We start from the raw sequence: 20,393 nt of genomic DNA on the forward strand, positions 1-20,393 counted from the left end.
ACTGGCGGGGAGAGCCGGGGGGTGGGGGCTGAAGGGACTGGAGAGCAGGGGCTGGAGGACGCAGAGTCTGGGGTCTCCCCCGCACCCGCCCGCGGCTCACCTGTGCCGATCTGCGCCTTGAACCGATCCTGCAGCCGGGTGACCAGCGCCGACAGGATGTCCATGCCCAGAAGGACCACCTGCAGCGGGAAACAGCGGGAGCCCGTCAGCGGGCGGCCAGGGTCCCGAAGACGCCCCCGCCTGGCCGGCTCGGGCCCTGCCTGAGAGCCGCTGGAGCGCCGGCCGGCTGGGCGGGTGGCCTGGCCGCACCGAGGGGAGGGCTCTCGCAAGACGCCAGCAGCGGCGAAAAGAACACGCCGCCTCCACGGGTCCCCAGCCGGGGCCACTCCTCAGCCCTGGAGCGCGCGCAGCCCGGTCCCCAGACGGCCCCGCCCCGACGAGGGCGCGTATGCAAATAGCCTCGCGATCGGCGCGAGGCTTTCTGGGTAGACCCGGGCGGCCACTCCGAGGCCAAGCGAAGGCCTCCGGAAACCAGAAGTCGGAGGTTGGCGGAGGTACTTGGGGTCGCCGGAGCGGCGCCAGCCCCCGGGCAGCTAAGGCGGGACGCACGAGTTGGTCACCACAAGCATACCTGGTATCGGCGCTTGCCGCCCGCCGCGCACGCCCGCCCGCCATCAACCATCCTTTTCTTGGGGTTGCGTTACTGTCCAATGAACGCCTAGTGAGGGCAGTACTGCTAACGCCTACACAACACACCCGCATCGGTAGAGCATTGCTTTATCTTGGTGCAATTTTTGGAAAACTGGAATGCATCTTTTCCACTTCATGTCTATTAATTAACAGTTTAACGAGTCTGATCAATTCTAAAGTATTTCTCTCTAAAGGAATCGTTTCAATTCAGTCGGTGGAAAGCCTGTATACTTCACTGTACACAAGATACCTCTGGCATTGTAGGCAACTGAGCCCAGCAATCACACCATGTAACTTTTAAAATTGAGTATTTACTAGAAATCACAGTACATAGTTTCCTTCAAGTGACTACTTGAAAATACTGAAGGAAGTAGTTTTTATTGAGATTGAGAATGCTACTTTATGGACAGAATCCAGGATTTCGGAAAACTATGTAATGATGTAAAACACTTTGAAATAATTACTTTTGCGCTACCACTTGTAAAAGCAGCCTATCTTCACAGGCTGACTTTCTTGCCTAAAGTACAGTGAGGCAGGGGAGCAGCAGCAACCTGACAGTGGGGACACCTGCCAGGTGATGGAGGCCAACACCCACCATCCATCATGCCATATGTTCACTTAATAGGAAGTAAGAAGCAATGGCACTTTATCTCGTGATCTTCCTCCCCCAAACTCATAATCCCTGTTTAATCATAAGGAAAATATCAGGAAAATCCCAACTGAGTCTCCACTCAATGGGCATTCTATAAAATGCCTGCGCAGTACTAAAACTCAAACGAGTGGACACAATAAGCAGACAGATGAGGGGGCCATCTTGAGGGGGAATTTAAAAAATTTTAAATAAAAACTAAGGAAATCTGAATAAAGTTTAGACTAGTTAATAATCATGTTGTCAATACTGGTTTGTTGTAACAAATACACCATAATAATGTAAGATGCCAATAATTGGGAAACTCTGGGGTGCTTAGGAATTCTCCTTACTATCTTTGCAATTTTTCTGTAAATCTAGAACTGTTCTAAAAAATTGTTTACTTTAAAAAAAGAAAAGGCAGCCCATCACTTAACTGATACGGAGTGAAATCCTAAGCGTCTATATGCTTAGATGGTCGGCAGGAGGCGGGGTATCATTGCTACAGAAACATTAGCAACGCCATAGGCTTTGCCTCCGCTTCCACGCCCCCCCCCCCCCCGCCCCCGCCTAAATCCCTCCAGACTCGGCGTGAGAGGCCATTCTATTTTCAGATCCCGCAGTGCATGTGGTGGCCCTATCTGTGGAAATGGGGGGGGGGGGGGGGGTGCAGACTAAGCTTTTTCAGGGAGGGCTAATGGGGAGGTCGGACAGGGCGGGCCTCGCCAAGGCCTAGACAGGAGGCCCCGAGGTGACGCCCCGGTGGAAGGGCCCTGGGTGGGCAGGTGCAGCGAGCCCCGGAGCGGCCAGGGGAGCGGCCAGGGCCCGGAGGAGGCGGGGAGGAGGCAGGGGCTGCTCGGCCGGCTAGTCCGCCCCCAGCCCCAGCCCCCGGGCAAGGAGGGGCTCCGTCCGCTGCAGCTGTGGGCGCTGGCACAGAGTGCTGGGCCCCCCGTCCCCTAGCTAGCCTCTGCGAACAAACCAGCTGTCTCCTGGGGTGTGAGGGTCGGAGGCCGTGAAAGGCCGGGCGAAGCGGCCTCAGCGCGGAAGGGCGCGGCACGCCCTCACACGTGTCTGTCACCACAGGCAGAGCTGGCCCGGAACTCGGCGCGCGGGGCAGGGCCGCCTCCCGAGCGCCCCCGGGCGTGTGCTGGGCCGGGAAAAGCTGCCCCTCTGGTGGCTTCTGAAGGACGGTGTCACTTCAACACTGGGGAGGGGGTGGGCGCGGGGGTGGGAGGCCTGAGCGCAAAGCTCCGATGCCCAGTCCTCGAAAGGGAGCCGCAAAGAGTCTCTTAAACACAGGCGAGCCTCACAATACGACTTAGGGCATTCTCGGGGGGGGGGCCGGGCCGGGGGGAATATATATATAAAATCAAGAACCAGCTCCAAAAATGTCTTGTTCAAAAATTGAGTTCTGATGTCAACCTATGTGTCTACCCACAGTCACCCCGATGAAAAACGTCTGCGCAGCCTGGTCGGCCCGCCTGGGAGTGGGGACAGGGCGGGAGGCAGCCCTGCCCTGCACACTGTGCTCAGAAACGTGAGGCGTGAACAGCAACGACAACGGGGCCCGTCGAGGGTGGCAAATGCTGTATGACTGCCTGATCTGCGAGGCGTGAGGGTAAGGAGGTCACAGGGATTAGAAAACCAGGAGAAAGGAAAAATTAAAATCCACCTTTCAAGTCCTGAGGGAGAAGAGGTGAATGGAGCTGCCACCAGAAAGGTGCGGAGAGGCTGAAGCAGGGGTGAGCCAGAAGAGGTCCCCAGGCCCTGCCTCTGCGGCAAATGCCTTCATGGGTACAGACGTGTCTCGCCAACCTTTCCGAAAAATCCCCTGGTCTGCACCAGCCTCTGTCCAGAGCTAGGAGAAGCTACTGGCTTATTCCATTTGTTCTCCCATAATTCATGTCCAAACATTTCATCTCTGTTAAGTAGCAATTACTGGAATTCCTACTAACCTCAAAGACTAAGATCAGGGGATTTAATAAGCAAAGGTCTAAAATGCTGTGAGACTGTCAGGTGGCAATGACTTTCAAAAATTTCTCTTGAAATATCCCTATACATGCTCATATTTACTTGTACTTCATATTGTTTTATTTGGGGTTATCTGAATGAAAACCAAAAGATTGGGCCCCATTAAAGAATATTAGCCCCTTATTTTATATCATATACAAAGACTAACTCGAAATGGATCAACAACCTAAATCTAAGTGCTTAAAAACCATAAAATTCTTAGAAGAAAATGGGAAAATTTTCAAGACCTCATATTAGGCAATGGATTCTTAGATATGACACCAAAAGCCCAATCAACAAGAGAAAAAAAGAAAAATTGGGACTTCATCAAAATGAAAATGTTTGTACAAAGGACTTATCAAGAAAGGGAAAGGACAACAGAATGGTAAAATTATTTGCAATCATGTATTTGACAAGTGATTGATATTCAAAATATATAAAGAACTGCTATGACTAAAAAAAAAAAAAAGAAAACAAACAGCCAAATTTAAAAATGGGCAAAGGATTTGAATAGATTTTTCTTAAAATGGGATATACAAATGGCCAATAAGCACATGAAAAGATGCTTAACATCATTAGCCGTTAGGAAAATGCAAATCAAAAGGACAAATATTATACAGTTTCACTTACATGAAATACCTAGAATAAGCAAATTATAAAGAAAGAAAGAAGACTACAGGCTACCAAGGGCTGGGAGTAGCAGGTAGGGAATGGGGAGTCAATTCCTTAACGAAGAGAGAGTTTCTGTTTGGGGCAATGAAAAAGCTTTGGTAAGGAAAGGTGGTGATGGTGGCACAATATTGTCACGGTATCACTGAATTTTGCACTTATAAAGTAGTTAAAATGGTGATTTTTTGTGTTGTATATATATTTTCAAATTTTTTTTAAATTTTAAAGAAAAAGGGTATTACCCAGAAACCTGTTGATGGAAAAAACTTCAACCTAAAGATGACGAAGCCTTTGAAACATATGAAGAGAGGTCTTTACCATTCTTCTGTAACTCTAAAACTGTTCTTAAAAAAATAGTTATGGCCAAAGGCGGGCAGTGACTCTTCCTAGAGGGCAGAGTGACAAACAGCCTGGACAGAGCTGGCAAATCTAAAATCTGGTCCTGACACTGCGCAGGACCAAGGACTACTCATGTCTGGGTCCCTGGCCCCCACCCAGCACAGACCAAGCTAGGAAGGTGACCACTCCACGTGGGTGCTGGCTACGACTCAGCAAGCTGTGGCCCGTAGAGAGGGCAGCTCTGCTGCACACCTGTGTGATAAAGGAAGAGGAGACATCAGGGGCTGAAACCCCTTCGCCTGCTATGATTTCCTCGTAGACAATTATTTTACATAAGTGCGTACCCCTACCTGCCTGTACACCACACTCATTCTGGTGTAGCTCCACACTCATTCTTCTAGCTGTCCTTTACCCCAGGGCAATCCAACCTGCCCTCAAAGCTTCCCCAGAACCCCCAGCACTTACTGCCTTTAATTCTCACGGAGCTACTACACCTGCCATTACTCTTGGCCCTCCTCCAGCACTTTATTCAATTTTCTGTGCATGCCCAGCTAACTCCTGGAATGTAAGGAACACTACATCTTGCATTTCCTCAAAATCTCCATAATATATAGCACAACACTGGGACAATGGCAGGTGATCAGTAAACCACTATTTCACCGACTAATAATAAATAAGGCTGAAACAGAGGAATTCTCAACACCTGACACAGTTCCTTTATCATAAAACCTTAAAAAGATGCTTTTAAAAAGGACATAATAATGGCTGTCTAGGTAATTCAGACCAATTCACCTTGTGGTGACAACTGAAAAGGCTGGACATAATAGAAAAGAACGTCTTCTTGGAAGTATCAGAGAGCTGAGATGGTAGAAAAGAAACCTAAGAAGATGAGAGAACTGCGGTGAGCCGCAGCAACTGGTCCGTTTTTGCCCTAGGGCTGTTCATACTCTGGGGAAGGGAAACCAAGCCCTGAGAAAGCCTTTTAATAGCCCCTCGAGGCAGAGCAGGGGTTCTTACCCAGGGGTCCATGGACCCCAAGGCATCCATGGAAAGATTTCAGGGGGTCCGTGAGCTAGGACTGAAAAAAGATCAACTTACTATTTTCTCTGACCTCTAACTGTAATCTAGCATTTCCTTCACTTATGAATGTGTGCAATAAATAAATTACAGTAGTATATGTTTCACCTGACTAGCAAAGGGGTCTGTGGAACAAAAAAGGTTAAGAACCTCTGGGCTGGAGGGCCAAATACTGGATTCCAAAGTCTTCCAAGGTAGTTGACCCAGGTAAATCCACTACAATGTGGTTGGAAACCCAAAAGGCTATATATTGTAAGAGAATAAATTGGAAATAAAATAGTCTGCCGCCCACTTTCCAAACCTCTGAGTGGTCCAGAAAAATCCCCATCTCTGACGTCATATTAAGGTGGTCCTAGACTACTAGCATACTAAAGCCCCTGGCAAATTAACAATGCAAACCATTTTGATGGAGAGAACATCATCCTACTCTAGTCCTCAATGTATTTCTGTAAAAAAAATTTTCAACAATAGCCACAACCCAACCAGAAGATTACCATGTACAGAGGACCCATGACTGGAAACTAGCAGAAACAAAGATCAACATGAGCACTGAATATCAGAATAATCAGAAACAGATTTTAAAACACAAGCCTTACCATGCCTAAGACGATAAAAGGCATGAATAAAACTTCTGAGAGAAATGACAACTTCTAAAAAGTAACACAGAATTTAAAAGAATAAAATAAAACAATATCCAAAATTAAGTACTCAATCTGTTTAACAGCAAATTAGACATAGCTGAAGACAGAATTAAACAGAAATTACACATACAGAAAAAAGCAGAACGAAGCAAAGAGAGGCAGGAGGATGAAAAATCCAGAAGAGAGGTAGGAGACAGGGCATAGAGGAGAAGCCCTAAGCAAAGTTTTAAAGACATTTAAAAAGGAGAGGCTAGAGACAGGTTAAAAAAAAAAAAAAAGCAACAGTAATTAATGGGCATGAAGTTTCTTTTCCGGGTGATAAAAACTTTCTGGACTGGATAGTGGTGATGATTACACAACTCTTGAATATACTAAAAATCACTGAATTGAATACTTTAAAAATTTAAAAAAGCAATAGCTAAAGAGATACTGAAGAAAGAAAACAAGCCACCGATTTGAGAAGCTCCGTCAATCACAGGCAAGCTAACAGAAATGAAATCCACAGCTAAACAATTACACAGATCTTTAAAAAGACCATCACCACCAAAGTGTCTGTAAAGTGAGGAAAGAAAATAACCACCAACCTAGAATTCTGAGACCTGTAAAATATATCTTTCTAGAATGAAAGTGAAATAATTTTCACACAAACAAAACCTGAGAAATCAGTCACCTGCAGACCTACACTAAAGGAAGCTTTAAAGGGTGTCCTCCAGACAGAAGGAAAATAATCCTAAGTAGAGGTTTGAAGGTGTAAAAGTATGGAAAGTGATTAAAGGGTGAATCTAAATAAATATTAACCATATACAGAAATAATAATGTTTCTTGCAGAATTTAACATATGTAGAAATAAGATATAAATCAGGAAGAGGACTGGCACAGTTCAGTTATTCTAAGGTCTTAGCAGTATCAGGAGGCTAATTAACAATTACCATTTGATTTGGTCAAGATGATGCATGCTGAAACCACTAGGATAACCATGAAAATGAATCTTAAAAGAATAGGTAACTTCTAAACTAAGAGATGAAACATAAGAAGAAGAATTTTTTAAAACCCTCAATCCAAAGTAACAAGAAAGGAAAGAAACCAGAATATGCAGGATAAACTGAAAGCACATATTAAGACTATAAGTTTAAGCGCAAATATGACAGTACATGCATTAAATGTAAATGGACCAAACAGTCCAATTTTTGGTTTAAAAGGTAAAAATTGTCATTCTGGACAAACAAACAAAAGACAAGCATATGCTAGTTACAAGAGACACATTTAAAATTTTCAGAAAAATTGAAAGTAAAAAGATGGACCAAGATACACTACACAAAACACTACCCAAAAAAAAGCTGGTTAGCTATATTAACATTAAAATCAGAAAGTACAATTACAAACTTAACCAGAAGGGTATAGAGAACTGCACACAACAGTTGCAGAATACACATTTGTTTGTTGAAGAATTAATTCAATTATAAAAACTGACCAAAAAAATTTTCAAAGAACTGATATAACACAGTATATATATATTTTTTATCACAGTGGAAATTAAGCCGGAAAACAACAAAAGATAATTAGAACACTGCCTTCCATAATGAACTTACCCATTGGATCGAAGAAGCAATCATGAAAGAATACATTTTGAACTGAAAGATAATAAAAACATGTATACCAAAACTGTGGGATCCAAATAAAGCAGTACTTGAAGGGAAATTTAGAGGCCCCAACACATATATTATAAAATAAGAAACTGTAAATAAATGAGATAAGAATCCATCAAACAGGGAAGCGGATGTGGCTCAAGTGATAGGGCCTTCGCCTACCATATGGGAGGACCCAGGTTCCATCCCTGCAGCCTCCTGGTGAAAAAGAAGAAAGGAAAGCGTGCCCACATGGCAAGCCAGTGCCCGCGTGGTGAGCCAGTGCCTGCATGGCAAGCCGAGTCCCCGCAGAGTGATCCAGTGCCCATGCAAGTGAGTCACGCAGCAAAATGATGACACAACAAAAAGAGACAAAGGGGAGAGTCACGGTGAAGCGCAGCAGAAACCAGGAACTGAGGTGGTACAATTTACAGGGAACCTCTCCACATCAGAGATCCCCAAGATTGAATCCTAATGAATCCTAGAGGAGAAAAAATAAGAAGAGAAGACCAAAAGAGAAACAGATACAGAAGATCACACAGTGAATGGATACAGAGAGCAAAAACAGCAGGACAGGGGGAGGGGGAAGGGACAGGGGAAAATAAATTAAAAAAAAAAAAAAGAATGCATCAACAACTTAGAAAAACAAAACCCCAGAAAAAGAGAATAAAAATAGGATAAATTAATTTAAAAAATAAGCAGATCACAGAGATCACCATCAAAGCCAAAATGTACTTCATTATAAAGACAAGTAAAAGAGCTAAACACAATGAATGTTAGGAAAAAATAAATTAGGTCAGGAATGAAAGAGGCCAGCACTGCAGATCTTTAAAAAAAACAAAAACAGGATATTATAAACAACTTTCTATCAATTAATTTAAAATTTTAGGTGAAAGAGACAACTTTCAGTTTACCAAAACTGGCATCAGAGGAAATAGGGCCTGCCAAACCTCCTCTAACTAATTAAGAAATGGCCTCTATAAGTTGGAATCTTTTCTGAAAGCAAAATCCAAGCCAACATGGCTTTACTGGTAAAATCTCCAAAAAATTTAAGGAAGAAATTATGCCAATCATACATAAAATCTACCATGTAATAGAAAAAGAGGAAACATAATCCATTTTGTTTTATGAGGCCTGAATAACTTTAACACTAAAACCTGAAAAAACATTAGAAGAAAAGAATATTTACAGGCCAATAATACTAATAAATATAGAAGAAAAAAGTCCTAAACAAAAATATATATAATATATAAAATAGATAATACATGAGAACCAAGTAGGATCTATTCTAGGAATAAATGTTGGTTTAACATTAATAAACCACTCAATATAATTTGCCATATTAAGAACACGATTTTCTCCTTTATTATGTTATTCACTTCAATAGATGCAAAACCGTAAGAAAAACTGAAATCCACTCCATTCATAATTAAAATAAAATAACTCTCAGCAGACTAGGAATAGAAGGATAGTTTCCTAACTTGATAAAGGATATCCAAAAAAACCTATGTCAACCATCACACTTAATGATGAAGTGCTGAAAGCTTTGCCTTTGAGATGGGGAAAAACAAGACAAAAATATCCACTCTACAATTTCTTTTCAATATTGTAACAGAGGTCTAACTAATATTTAATGGTGGGAAAAAATATAGAGAGAGAGAGAAAGAGAGAGGTATGAAAACTCACAAAGAAACAAGACTGTCATTATTAACGGAAAATAAAACTGTAGACAATCTAGAAGATCTACAGATATATATTAATAAATAAGCATTAATAAGCAAGTTTAGCAAGACTGACATGTACAAATTCAATATACAAAAAAATCAACTGCATTTCTATACCAGCAACAAACCAAAAACCAAACTTAATGAGCTGCCATTTTTAATTGCATGAAAACAGTAAATACCTAGGAATAAATGTAACCAAAACAAATCTTTAACAAAAAAGCTATGGAATAAAAAACTTAAAGATAACTAAACTAAATGGAGAGAAAAACTATAGATTGACATTGTAGCCATTTCAATTTTCCAAAATTAATCTGTACACTCAAAACAAAACAATTCCACTCAAATTCCCACCTTCAGTTTTTTTAGGAACTTGAGTTGATTCCAAAATACATGTGGAAATTCAAATGAAAAGGCAGTTTTGGTACAACGAGGTAGTAAGACTTACTCTACTGGATATCAAGATTCATCATAAAGAGCAGGAATTCAGGTAACGTGCTATCAGTTCAAGGAAAGACATATATCAACAGAATAAAGAAAGAGATTCAGGAATATTTAGGCACTTTCTTTATCAAAAAGGAGGCATTCCAAAGCCATGGAAGTATGGGGATAGAGCTGCTTTTGTAAACAAGTGTTTCCAGGTCAACCAAATATCCATATGGAATAAAAATAAAATTGACCCCTCTCTCACACCAGACACAAAAATGAATTCTAGATAATAACTATAAGTATGTAAAACCAAACAATATTAAATTCTAGAAAATAAGAGGAAAATATCTTCATGACCACAGGATAAAGACATCAGGACAGAGTAAATACAAACCATAAAGGGAAAGATTGAGAAATTGGCCCAAATTCAAATTAAGGACTTTGGAATTTAAAAACACCGTAGGAGAATGAAAAAGCGAATCATATTGGAAGAAAACATTTGTAAAACAAAAGAGCAACATCAAGCTTGATTCTAGAATATATAAAGATCTTTTCTACAAATCTATCAATAGGCAACCCAGTAGAAAAATGGACAAAATATTTGAAAGGGCATCTCACAAGGGAAGAGTCCAATGATCACAGACAAATGAAAAGTTGTTCAGCCTCCATTAGTCCATCAAGGAAATGCTATTAAAATCATAATGAGATCCTATCACACATCCGCAGAATGGCTAAAATTTAAAAGGCTGACAATACCAAGTGTTGGCAAGAACATGGTATCACAGGAATTCTCATACATGTAGGTAAGAACATAAAATGGCACAACCAACACTTTAGGAAGCATCTTGCCATATTTATTGAATCTGAAGATACACATATGCAGCAATTCCAGTGTCAGGAAGACACCCAGTAAAAAGGTATGCACGTGACTATCAGGGGCAATGTACAGGGGTGCTTGGAGCAGCACTATTCACCACAGCAAACATGAGAAACCACACCTGTCCACTGCAGAATGCCTAAGTTGTGGTTTTCACACCACGGAATTCAATAAGCAAAGAAAATAAATGAACCAAAGCTACATTTAAACAGTACAGATAAATTCATATTAACAAGTGAAAAGGCCTAGCACAAAGTATATATACATTTATATGAAGCTCAAAAATAGGCAAATAGGGGAGTGGGTGTAGCTCAGTGCTTGAGTGCCTGCTTTGCTAGAACCAGGTCCCAGGTTCAATCCCCAGTACCTCCTAAAAAGAAACAACAACAGAAAAACAGGCAAATGTACCTGAATGATCAAATGACAAAGAAAATCAAGAAAGCAATTCCTGTAAAAGCCAGGGCACTGGTTACTTCGGGGATGCTGGCAATGTTCTATTTCTTGCCCTGAGTAGTAATTAAATGGCCCTTAGCTTTACAACAACTCATCAGACTTTGTTTTATGCGCATTCCACGTCTAGTTCACAACTATCTTAAAGGCTTTTAAACCTAAAAAAGTAGGGGTGATCCTGGACTGCTAGTGGCTTAACCTTTAAGTCTGTGAGTGGCTTAGACCTTGTCTCTCTCTTACTTTCCAAAACACTGATAAAAGCATCAAAATGAAATTCACCACAGTTCTTTTTCCAGAGCATGAGCTCTCACTGATCAAAGACAGAAATATTAAGATCTTCTTTCACCAAAAAAAAAAAAGGTGTCCACAGAAAAAGTAAGTAGGATGACAGCTCATATGCTTTGGCAGACTGGATTGGAGTGAAAATAATATTCTGCCCTAATATTGAACTTCATTGTTTTTAAGACATTTCAGCATGAATCTGAATAATTTCATGATAATTCTGAGATATAAAAGATATTATCCTTACTTTACAAATGAGGACAATAAAGACCAAAGAGGCAAAGAGATTTCCCCAAGGCCTTGATGTTAGGACAGTAACCAAGATGCAGCCAAACCCAAGCCTCCAACTCCAGGTCAAGGCCATTTTCAGTATTCTACGATCACAAAATACACAAAACCCCGTGCTTTCGGTCTCTTCCATCTCTCCAACCAGCTTAAGACCTTGAACAAGTTCCAGTACAGCTCTGGCAGGATCAGGTAACCTCAAAGGCCGGCTTCAGCTCAGAGCTTTTCAGATGTTCTGATCATGTCTAGTGCCGGGAAAAGCCCAAGAGCGTTACAGTACAGACTTGAGGCTGGATCCCAGCTACACCTACTGGCCAGCTGCTCAATCTGCACACTCCAAATTCTTCATCTGTGAAACCAGACGTAGTGCTGTTACCTTAAAGAGGATATGAGGGGAGCAGATGTGGCTCAAGGAGTTGAGCACCCACCTCCCACATGAGAGATCCTGGGTTTGGTTCCCAGTGCCTCCCAAAATAAGACAACAAGCAAAACAAACAAAAGAACCCACTCAGGGAGGCCGATGCGGCTCAGAAGCTGAGCTTTGGCTTCCCCCATACAAGGTCCTGTGTTCAATCCCCAGCCCTGGTACCTCAAAAAAAAAAAAAAAAAGAGGATATATGAGGGTTTTAACAAAACACCTGGCATACAGTAAGCACTCAATAAATGCTTGATTTCTTCTTTATAAAAGCAGCGCTTTTAAGGGGAGGGGGAGGAGCATGGCTTACGGAGGGAAGGGGAAAAATAAACTAAGCATAAAGGCCAAAGAAGTAAAGTCGCCTAAAACCCCTTGTCAATATTTTGGTGAAAATCCCTCAAGTCGTCTCTGCTCCCCACACGTGCGTGTGCATGTGCGTGTGTGCAGATGAATTTTACATAAGCAGGTTCACAATATGAGTGGGCTCTGCTATAACCTGCTTTTTGCAGTCAAAAACGTGCATTTGGGCATCTTCCCAAATTAGCTATCACAGAAACAACTCTGTTTTCGGTGGCTGTATGACATCCTCTTGTATTATGTATCATAATCCAATAACCAATCCCCAAACCTCCCCTGACATCCGGCCTTGCTTACAATCCTTCCACTGTTTTAAATCGGAGGTTTTAGCTTTTTCTGTTCCATAGACTCCTTGGCCAGTCAGGCGAACATTCTGCTGCTCAGAATGTAGCAGCAGCTTTATGACACTCAAGGTCAGCGGTCCAAGAAAATAAACATAGTAAGTTGGTTTTTCAATCCAAGCTCACCGACTCGTGGGGATGCGGGGCCCCTGGTTAAGAAACGCTGCTTTAAGTCATACTGTGATACGCAGTCACCTCCACACATGCTCTCAGAAGGACAGCTGCACTCAGAACAAATACACCCTATTTACTTTGTCAGCACTGTTTTTAACAAAAGGCACTGGGTGCCCTTTTAAAAACGGGGCTGTGCACTGCTGAGTTCTATACATTTATGAGTTATTTTAAAAGACTCTAAACTGCATTCTTACCGAATAAGGGGAAATTAATTAGCACTCTTACAACGCACCCACTTTCAATTTCAGGAATAAGAGCACAAGACAAATGTTAAAAAAAAAAAGTGCCTCCATATATACACATGTGGGATGGGAGACTTATTCACCCAAATATGCTGTCCTTACCTGGGGAGTCCCAGGACACTCAACCCAGTAACAACGCCACTGGGCAGCACGCTTTTTAAATTCCTCCTCCGGAAGGGGCCTCTGGAGACAGGTCAGGAGCCACAGAACCAAATGCTTATGATGACGCAAGTTCTTCATATCAGATTAATGGGAGCTGAGACGTTACACGCTTGTCCACTGTTGCCCAAAGACAAGGATTTTGCCATCAGAAAGGCACGTGGGATCGTCAGGCCGTCAGACCACGTCACTGCACCCTCGAGGCACCAGTAGCCACGAGCGGCCAGGAAGCCAAGTGTACACACAGCCGGAGGCGGCGTTAGGACCCTCCTCAGTATCTTTCTTTAAAGATCTAGAACAGCCCGGTTCAACTCGCCTCAGTGAGAGAAATGTTCCATAACTGCGTGGCCCAATAAGTAGCCCCTAGCCCCGTGTGGCTGCCGAGCACCTGAGCCGCGGCTAGTGCGCACAGCGACGGGGCTCTTCAAGAGCTGGACTTTATAACAGTCACGGCGACGGAGCTCTTCGCTGGACTTTATAACAGTCACGGCGACGGAGCTCTCCGCTGGACTTTATAAACATCGCTGAGGCTCGGGCGACCGCACCGGGCAGCGCAGCTCCGACCAGCAGCAGGAGGGAGTGAGGCAGCCCTCTGAGGGCAGGGGTCGCGGACACCGGGAAGCTCTCTCAGCTCAGGGCACCTGGGCCAGGTGGGAGCACAGGCCAGGGCAGGCAGCCAGATTTTAACCACGTGCAACTTACACGAAGTTATTACTAAAGGACTGAGGAGACCAAGCAAACACACGGGTGGGCCAAAGCCACCCCGCGGGCGCCAGCTCTGCAACTTCGCTCAGCAGGGGCAGCGCACCACGGCCCCAGGCCTCTCCCGGGGCTCCCGAGCAGGCCTCCACCTCTTCCAGCAGAGCTTCCGGCTCTGCCCAGGCTCCCAGAGCCCCCTCCAAGGCCCAGGCCCAGGCCCCACCAGGCACACCGACACGGAGGCCTTCACGCACATCCCAGCCTCTCGGCCCACGGGCCACACGGCACCCACGGCAGGGCAGTCTCTCCAGCAGCCTTTCTCATCACCACTGCCTCTCCAGAGCCGGCAGGAGGGAACTAACTTTCACCTTGACTGTGCAGGTAAGACTGTGTGCTAAGCTGTACTGTCGAATCTTCACAAACAACTCTTTTAGGCAGACACCACAGCAGATTAGGAAACCAAGTCTCAGAAAGGATGAAAAAAATAGTTGGGAAAGGTCACGCAGCTCTTAGGTAATGCAGATAATATTCATTAATCCATCAGTCTTATGAAAGGAAACTAAGAATATTAAGTCTGCAGTGACACTAGCACAATCAAAATCACCCTTGGGTGTGCTTCTGCTCCTGACAAAAAGTGTGTAACACAAACCATTCCAAGAGCACTCTCTCACTAATCTGGGGGCCAAACACCTGTGAGTTAAATCATGGGTTACAGTTCCTAGCACCCCAGTCTTCACAGAGGCACAGTGGAAAGATGAGTCAGCACTTCCCCTGAAGTAATGGAGAACTGTCATTGATTTTCTCAGAGTTCATGCCAGGGTAAAATCCTGGCCCAAAAAAATCTTGGCTCCAGGATGACATTTTACTACTTTAAAAGAAATAAATAATAAAAACACTACCCTTTCTGAAACACTGAAACCTGGAAGGATATGAGAACAGTCTGTATTTAACGCTCTCTCGGTGGCTTGGAACTGGACGTACCCCAGGAAACCAGGTTCTTAAGGCGAGGCCATTCGTGTGGGTGTGCACCCTCTGTAAGTGGGACCTTTGGGCGAGGCCAGTTCAGTTAAGGTGTGGCCCAGGTGGGTCCTTTATGAAAGGATGGACAAAGAGAGAAGGGAGGGCCCAGCGGACACCGCCAGGCGCCTTGCCCTGTGATAGCAGAGCCCGGGAGCACCGGCGGGCGGGCGGTCTTCCGGGAGAAAGCAGCGCCTGACGATGCCCTGACTTGCACATTTCTCTCAGCCTTGAAACTGTATGCGTACAAGCTAGTAACTTCCCACTGTGAAAAGGCAACCCATTTTATGGTGATCTGCGTTTGGCAACCTTGCAAACTAAAACACTCTCTTACTACGCGTGATGCCTATTTTTAAAGGAGAGGGAGGTCTGTTATTCGTTCACCTACCTGTGGCACTTGTTCCAGGCAATGAAGACCTTACAGTCTATGGATTAAAGATGTTTTCATTGCATTTTCATAGTCTTTCTCCTTTTTTTTTTAATGTCATACTAACTTTCACAGCAACCGTGTGAGATGGGCTAAGGAAGTGTAATCAGTATTTGACGGATGAGGAAACTGAGGTCCAGAGAGGCAGATCACCTGCTGCGGCACAAGCTGGTTGCTGTAGGCTCCTCCTGCTCCCCGCCCCCACACCAGGAGCCTAAGTATAACCAGCCAGCCACCCTCAGGGACCCACCAGTGCCAAAGGGCCTGAGGTAAGCTACAGACACCTGAGAGCCCTGTGATGGAACCCGGGCACCCAGGAGCCAGGTTTCCCACCTGAAGGAGAGCCTCGGGTGCTAGTCCCTGCTCTACCACCAGCTGGCTGGAAGGTGTAGAGTGTGTCACTTCTCTCTGGGCCCCAGTGCCTTCGTCTATAAAAAGAGGTTAGTGGAGTACCTGCTTTGTATGTATATACATCTCAGTACCTCCACAAAAAAAAAAAAGGACCATCTTAGCACTGTCTTGCTGAGAGGTGGATCTGAACTGTACCCGTATTGGCGGGTTAGATAAAAGAGATCCACGGCAAAGTTGTTAGGCACTCATACAGAGACAGCACAGCAGGGTCGTGGGCCTTCACAGGTGAAGTGAATGCAAGGAGACCTGCATCAGGGTACAACAGCTGGTGAAAAAGATCCTAAAACCTTCCCAGGAGGGGTGGAAGGGGGGTAGATCATGTATACAAGGGAACTTTGGAGAGTGAGGAAAATGTTCTGTGCTTTTATTTGGGGGCGGTGGTGGTGGACGGGGGCAAGGTGTGGGCAATATCCCGAGAGCCATGCCAACCACTCAGTGCAAGACAAACTCAGCAGGATGCTCTAGCTTAAAAAAAAAAACAGCAATTTTTCTGTCAAGTAGCAGAGAATGGACCTTGGAGTCAGACAAAGTGGGGTTCAAAACATGGCTCCAGGAAGCAGATGCGGCTCAAGCGATAGAGCTCCCACCTACCACATGGGAGGTCCCAGGTTCAGTTCCCAGGACTCCAGGAGAAGGCGAGCTAGTGCGATGGGCAGGCACGGCCAGCTGACGCAACAAGATGACACAACAGAGAGACACAACGGGGAAAGACAATGAGAGACACAACACACCAGGAAGCAGATGTGGCTCAAGCGATTGAGAAACTCTCCCATAAGAGAGGTCCCAGGTTTGTTTCCCAGTGCCTCAAGAAGACACGCAGACACAGAGAACAGACGACGAGTGTAAACAATCGGGGGTGGGGGGGGGGATTAAATATTTTTTTAAAAACATGGCTCCACCATACTTACTAGCTATGAGATCTCAAGAAAGCTAACATCTCTAGAGTCTATTTATTTGTCTGTAATAATGGGAACTGAATCATCATATCCCTTCTCCAGGTGGCTGGGGGAAATAACCTAGTTAAAGGACCTGCCCCGGTGAGCTACACTTGGTAAAGGTAGCCCCATGCAGGGCTAGGAAGGAAGAGGCAGGGAGCACTGAGTAAAGGGTGCAGGGTTTCTGTTCGCACGATGGGCAAGTTCTGGCAAAAGATGGGGGTGATGGAGCACAACATTGTGAATGTGATTAATCCCACTGAAGCATATGCTTAGGAGTAGCGGGAAGGAAAAGTTTATGCTAAATATATATATCCACAGTTAGAAAGAGAAAAAGGACTTCCGGAAAGACAGCGGGTTAGAAAGATACAGCACTCTCTCCTCTCCTAGAAAAGGAGCTAGAAGACAGTTAGAAACAGCCTGGGAAAAACATTCTAGGGTTTAGGACACCAGGGAAGGCTGGACACTGCCCAGAGGAGAGAGGGGCACAGGAAAAGAATCTCAACGCTAAGACTGTGAGTAGAAGCTGCAGCTGCAGCCGCAGCCACCAGTGCCTTCCCAGCCTCGGGCCAGCAGCTCAAACAAAGGGGGCCTCAGGGATCCACCTGGCCAGTTAAAGGAAGACAGAGGGATACAGCCTAAGGCTGACTCAGCTTTTGGCCCACAAATTAGGCCTGCCGTGTCCCATGCCCTCCGAGGCCGAGGGGCGCTGCACCACTGTTTGCCTGGGGAGCCAGCTCGAGACGAAAGCCATATGACCCTCTCGGTCTCCTTCTCCACCGACAGGGACTGGTTGTTGAGGACGCAGAGGGGAGCAGAATTACTTCTTACCCAGGAGAAGGGAGGGGCTGCCAGCAAAGGTTGGAGAACTGTCTCTGAGAAAGTTTGAATTACGGGATCCTCTATCACACTGATCAGTCTGTGTTGCAGTGAACACAGTCCACCAGGCACTGAACTGACAGGGCTGCTAGAACGCGCCATCTGCTGGCGAACCAAAGAAGTGCAGGCGAGGAAATAAAAAGTAAAAAAGAGGTTTTTTCCAGCCTTTACAACCTCCCTCCCCACGGTCCTTGGAAGCAGGTCTGCAATGCGTTCCTGGGTCCTGGGCTAAGATTTGAGCAAATAACAGGGAAAACCTCAAAGACCCAAAAAGGCTGAACAAGAATCAAAATGAATGGTAGTAACACAGACTCCTGCCACTAAATACCTACAAAAGAGAGAGAGAAATTGAGCATCAGAGTAAATTCACCACCATAATCAGATGCCTACAAATCTGCAAAAAATCACAAGCCATACTAAGAAAATAGAAAAAATGGCCTAAACAAAGCAATACATCAAAGGCCCAGATAAGACATATGATTTGAGACAACTAATCAACATGATACACACAAAAATAATCCAAATTCAAATTAATAAGTTGAAAGCAATATGGCTAAAGAGATATGGGGATCAAGTAGACACTGAGCAAGCACAAAAAAGAATTTCAAACCCTGAATAGAAAAATAACACAGCTCATGAGAATGAAAGACACAACAGGTGAGATCAAAAACACAGTAGAGAGAAGCAGACTTGGCCCAGTGGTTAGCGCATCCACCTACCACAAGGGAGGTCTGCGGTTCAAACCCCGGGCCTCCTTGACCCGTGTGGAGCTGGCCCATGCGCAGTGCTGATGCGCACAAGGAGTGCCGTGCCACGCAGGGGTGTCCCCCACGTAGGGGAGCCCCACGTGCAAGGAGTGCGCCCCATAAGGAGAGCCGCCCAGCGCAAAAGAAAGTTCGGCCTGCCCAAGAATGGTGCTTCACACATGGAGAGCTGACATAGCAAGATGATGCAAGAAAAAGAAACACAGATTCCTGTGCCGCTGACAACAGAAGTGGACAAAGAAGAACATGCAGCAAATAGACACAGAGAACAGACAACTGGGGCAGGGGAAAAATAAAATAAAAATAAATAAATCTTTAAAAAAAAACACATTAGAGGCATACAACAGCAGACTTGAAATGACAGAAGAAAGAATATGGAATACAGAAGACAGAGAATAAGGAAATGGAAGAGAGGAATCAGCGAGAAGAATGGAAACAATTGAGCAGGAGTTAAGGAAGCTGAATGATAAAGCATAACAACTTAGGTGCCATAGGTGTTTCAGAAGGAAAAGAGAAAGAAAAAGGGGCACAATGAATCTTTGAGGGAATAATAGCTGAAAATTAAAAATTCTCATTAAAGAAATGAAGTTACACGTCCGAGAAGTGCAGCATACCCCAATCAGAATAAATCTGAATAGACCTATTCCAAGACACATAAGATTTAAAACGACCAACGTCAAAGATAAAAAGAAAATATTGAGAGCAGCAAGGGAGAAGCAAACCATCACATAAAAGGGACACCCAGTAGTGCAGATTTCTCATCAGAAACCATGGAGGAGAGAAGACAGTGGTATGATACAATTAGGATACTGCAAGAGAAAAATTGCCAGAAGAATTCTTTATCTGGCAAAACTGTCTTTCAAAAATGAAGAAGAGGGAAGCAGCTGTGGCTCAATCAGTTGGGCTCCTGTCCACCATATGGAAGTCCTGGGTTCGCATCCTTGGGCCTCCCTGTGAAGGCAGGCTCGCCCGCATGCTGCAGAGTGCTGCTGAGCCGCCAGCCCACAAGCGCTGCAGAGAGCCAACTCAGCAAGGTAACGCAACAAAAAGAGAGAGACAGGCAAAAACACAGAAGACCGCACAGTGAATGGACACAGACAGCAGACAGCAAGCAAGCGGCAAGGGGGGAGGGGAAATAAAATAAATAAATACAGACACAGAAGACCATACAGTGAATGGACACAGAAAGCAGATAGCAGCAAGCAAAAAGCTGCAAGGGGGAGCAGGGAATGAAGGTGAGTATAAAATATTCACAAATAAACAGAAATAAGAGTTCATAAAAAGAATCCACATTTGTAGGAAATACTAAAGGAAACATGAGAGCCTGAAAGAAAATGACAGGAGAAAAGAGGCTTGGAAGGGAGTATAGAAGGCAAGAATAGCAGAAAGGATAACCAAAAGACCTAAAAGACAGATGAAAATCAGAATGACATATGAAAACCAAAGAATAAAACAGTGGAAGTAAATAATGCATTTACAATAATATCACTGAATGTGAATATACTAAAGTCCCCAAACAAAAATACCAGCTGACAGAATAGATTAAAAACATGAGCCACCCATATGCTGCCGCCTATAAGACACTCACATTAGACCCAGGGTTAAAAACTGGCTGAAAGTGAAATGTTGGAAAAAGATCTCCACACAAACAGTAGCCAAAAAAGAGCAAGGGCAGCATACTAGTATCAGACAAAACAGTTCAAATGCAAAAAAGGAATACGATAAACAGAAGGCCATTACATTTTAATAAAAGGGACAATCCACCTGGAAGAAATAATATAAATAATCTATGTACCAACCAGGGTGCCTTAAAACACATGAGGAAAATTCTGGAAAAACTGAAGGTA

At 44.3% G+C, this 20,393-nt stretch overlaps 1 protein-coding gene and 1 non-coding gene across 7 annotated transcripts in view; one reads left to right on the plus strand and one right to left on the minus strand.

The window, feature by feature from the left end:
- Positions 1 to 20,393, minus strand: part of CLASP1 (cytoplasmic linker associated protein 1) — a 283,348-nt gene that overhangs the window by 186,718 nt on the left and 76,237 nt on the right. For all 6 annotated transcript variants that reach the window (XM_058301168.2, XM_058301167.2, XM_058301165.2 and 3 more), the window contains exon 3: positions 101 to 179. In XM_058301168.2, the coding sequence (XP_058157151.1) occupies positions 101 to 179 (79 nt within the window). The remainder of the gene's footprint in view (positions 1 to 100; positions 180 to 20,393) is intronic.
- On the plus strand, positions 678 to 802 carry LOC111764715 (U4atac minor spliceosomal RNA). The gene has a single exon (XR_002797261.2). It is a non-coding gene; the product is annotated as a U4atac minor spliceosomal RNA (small nuclear RNA).

This window comes from Dasypus novemcinctus, chromosome 7 (genome assembly GCF_030445035.2).
Source record: "Dasypus novemcinctus isolate mDasNov1 chromosome 7, mDasNov1.1.hap2, whole genome shotgun sequence".
NCBI classification, from domain to species: Eukaryota; Metazoa; Chordata; class Mammalia; order Cingulata; family Dasypodidae; genus Dasypus; species Dasypus novemcinctus.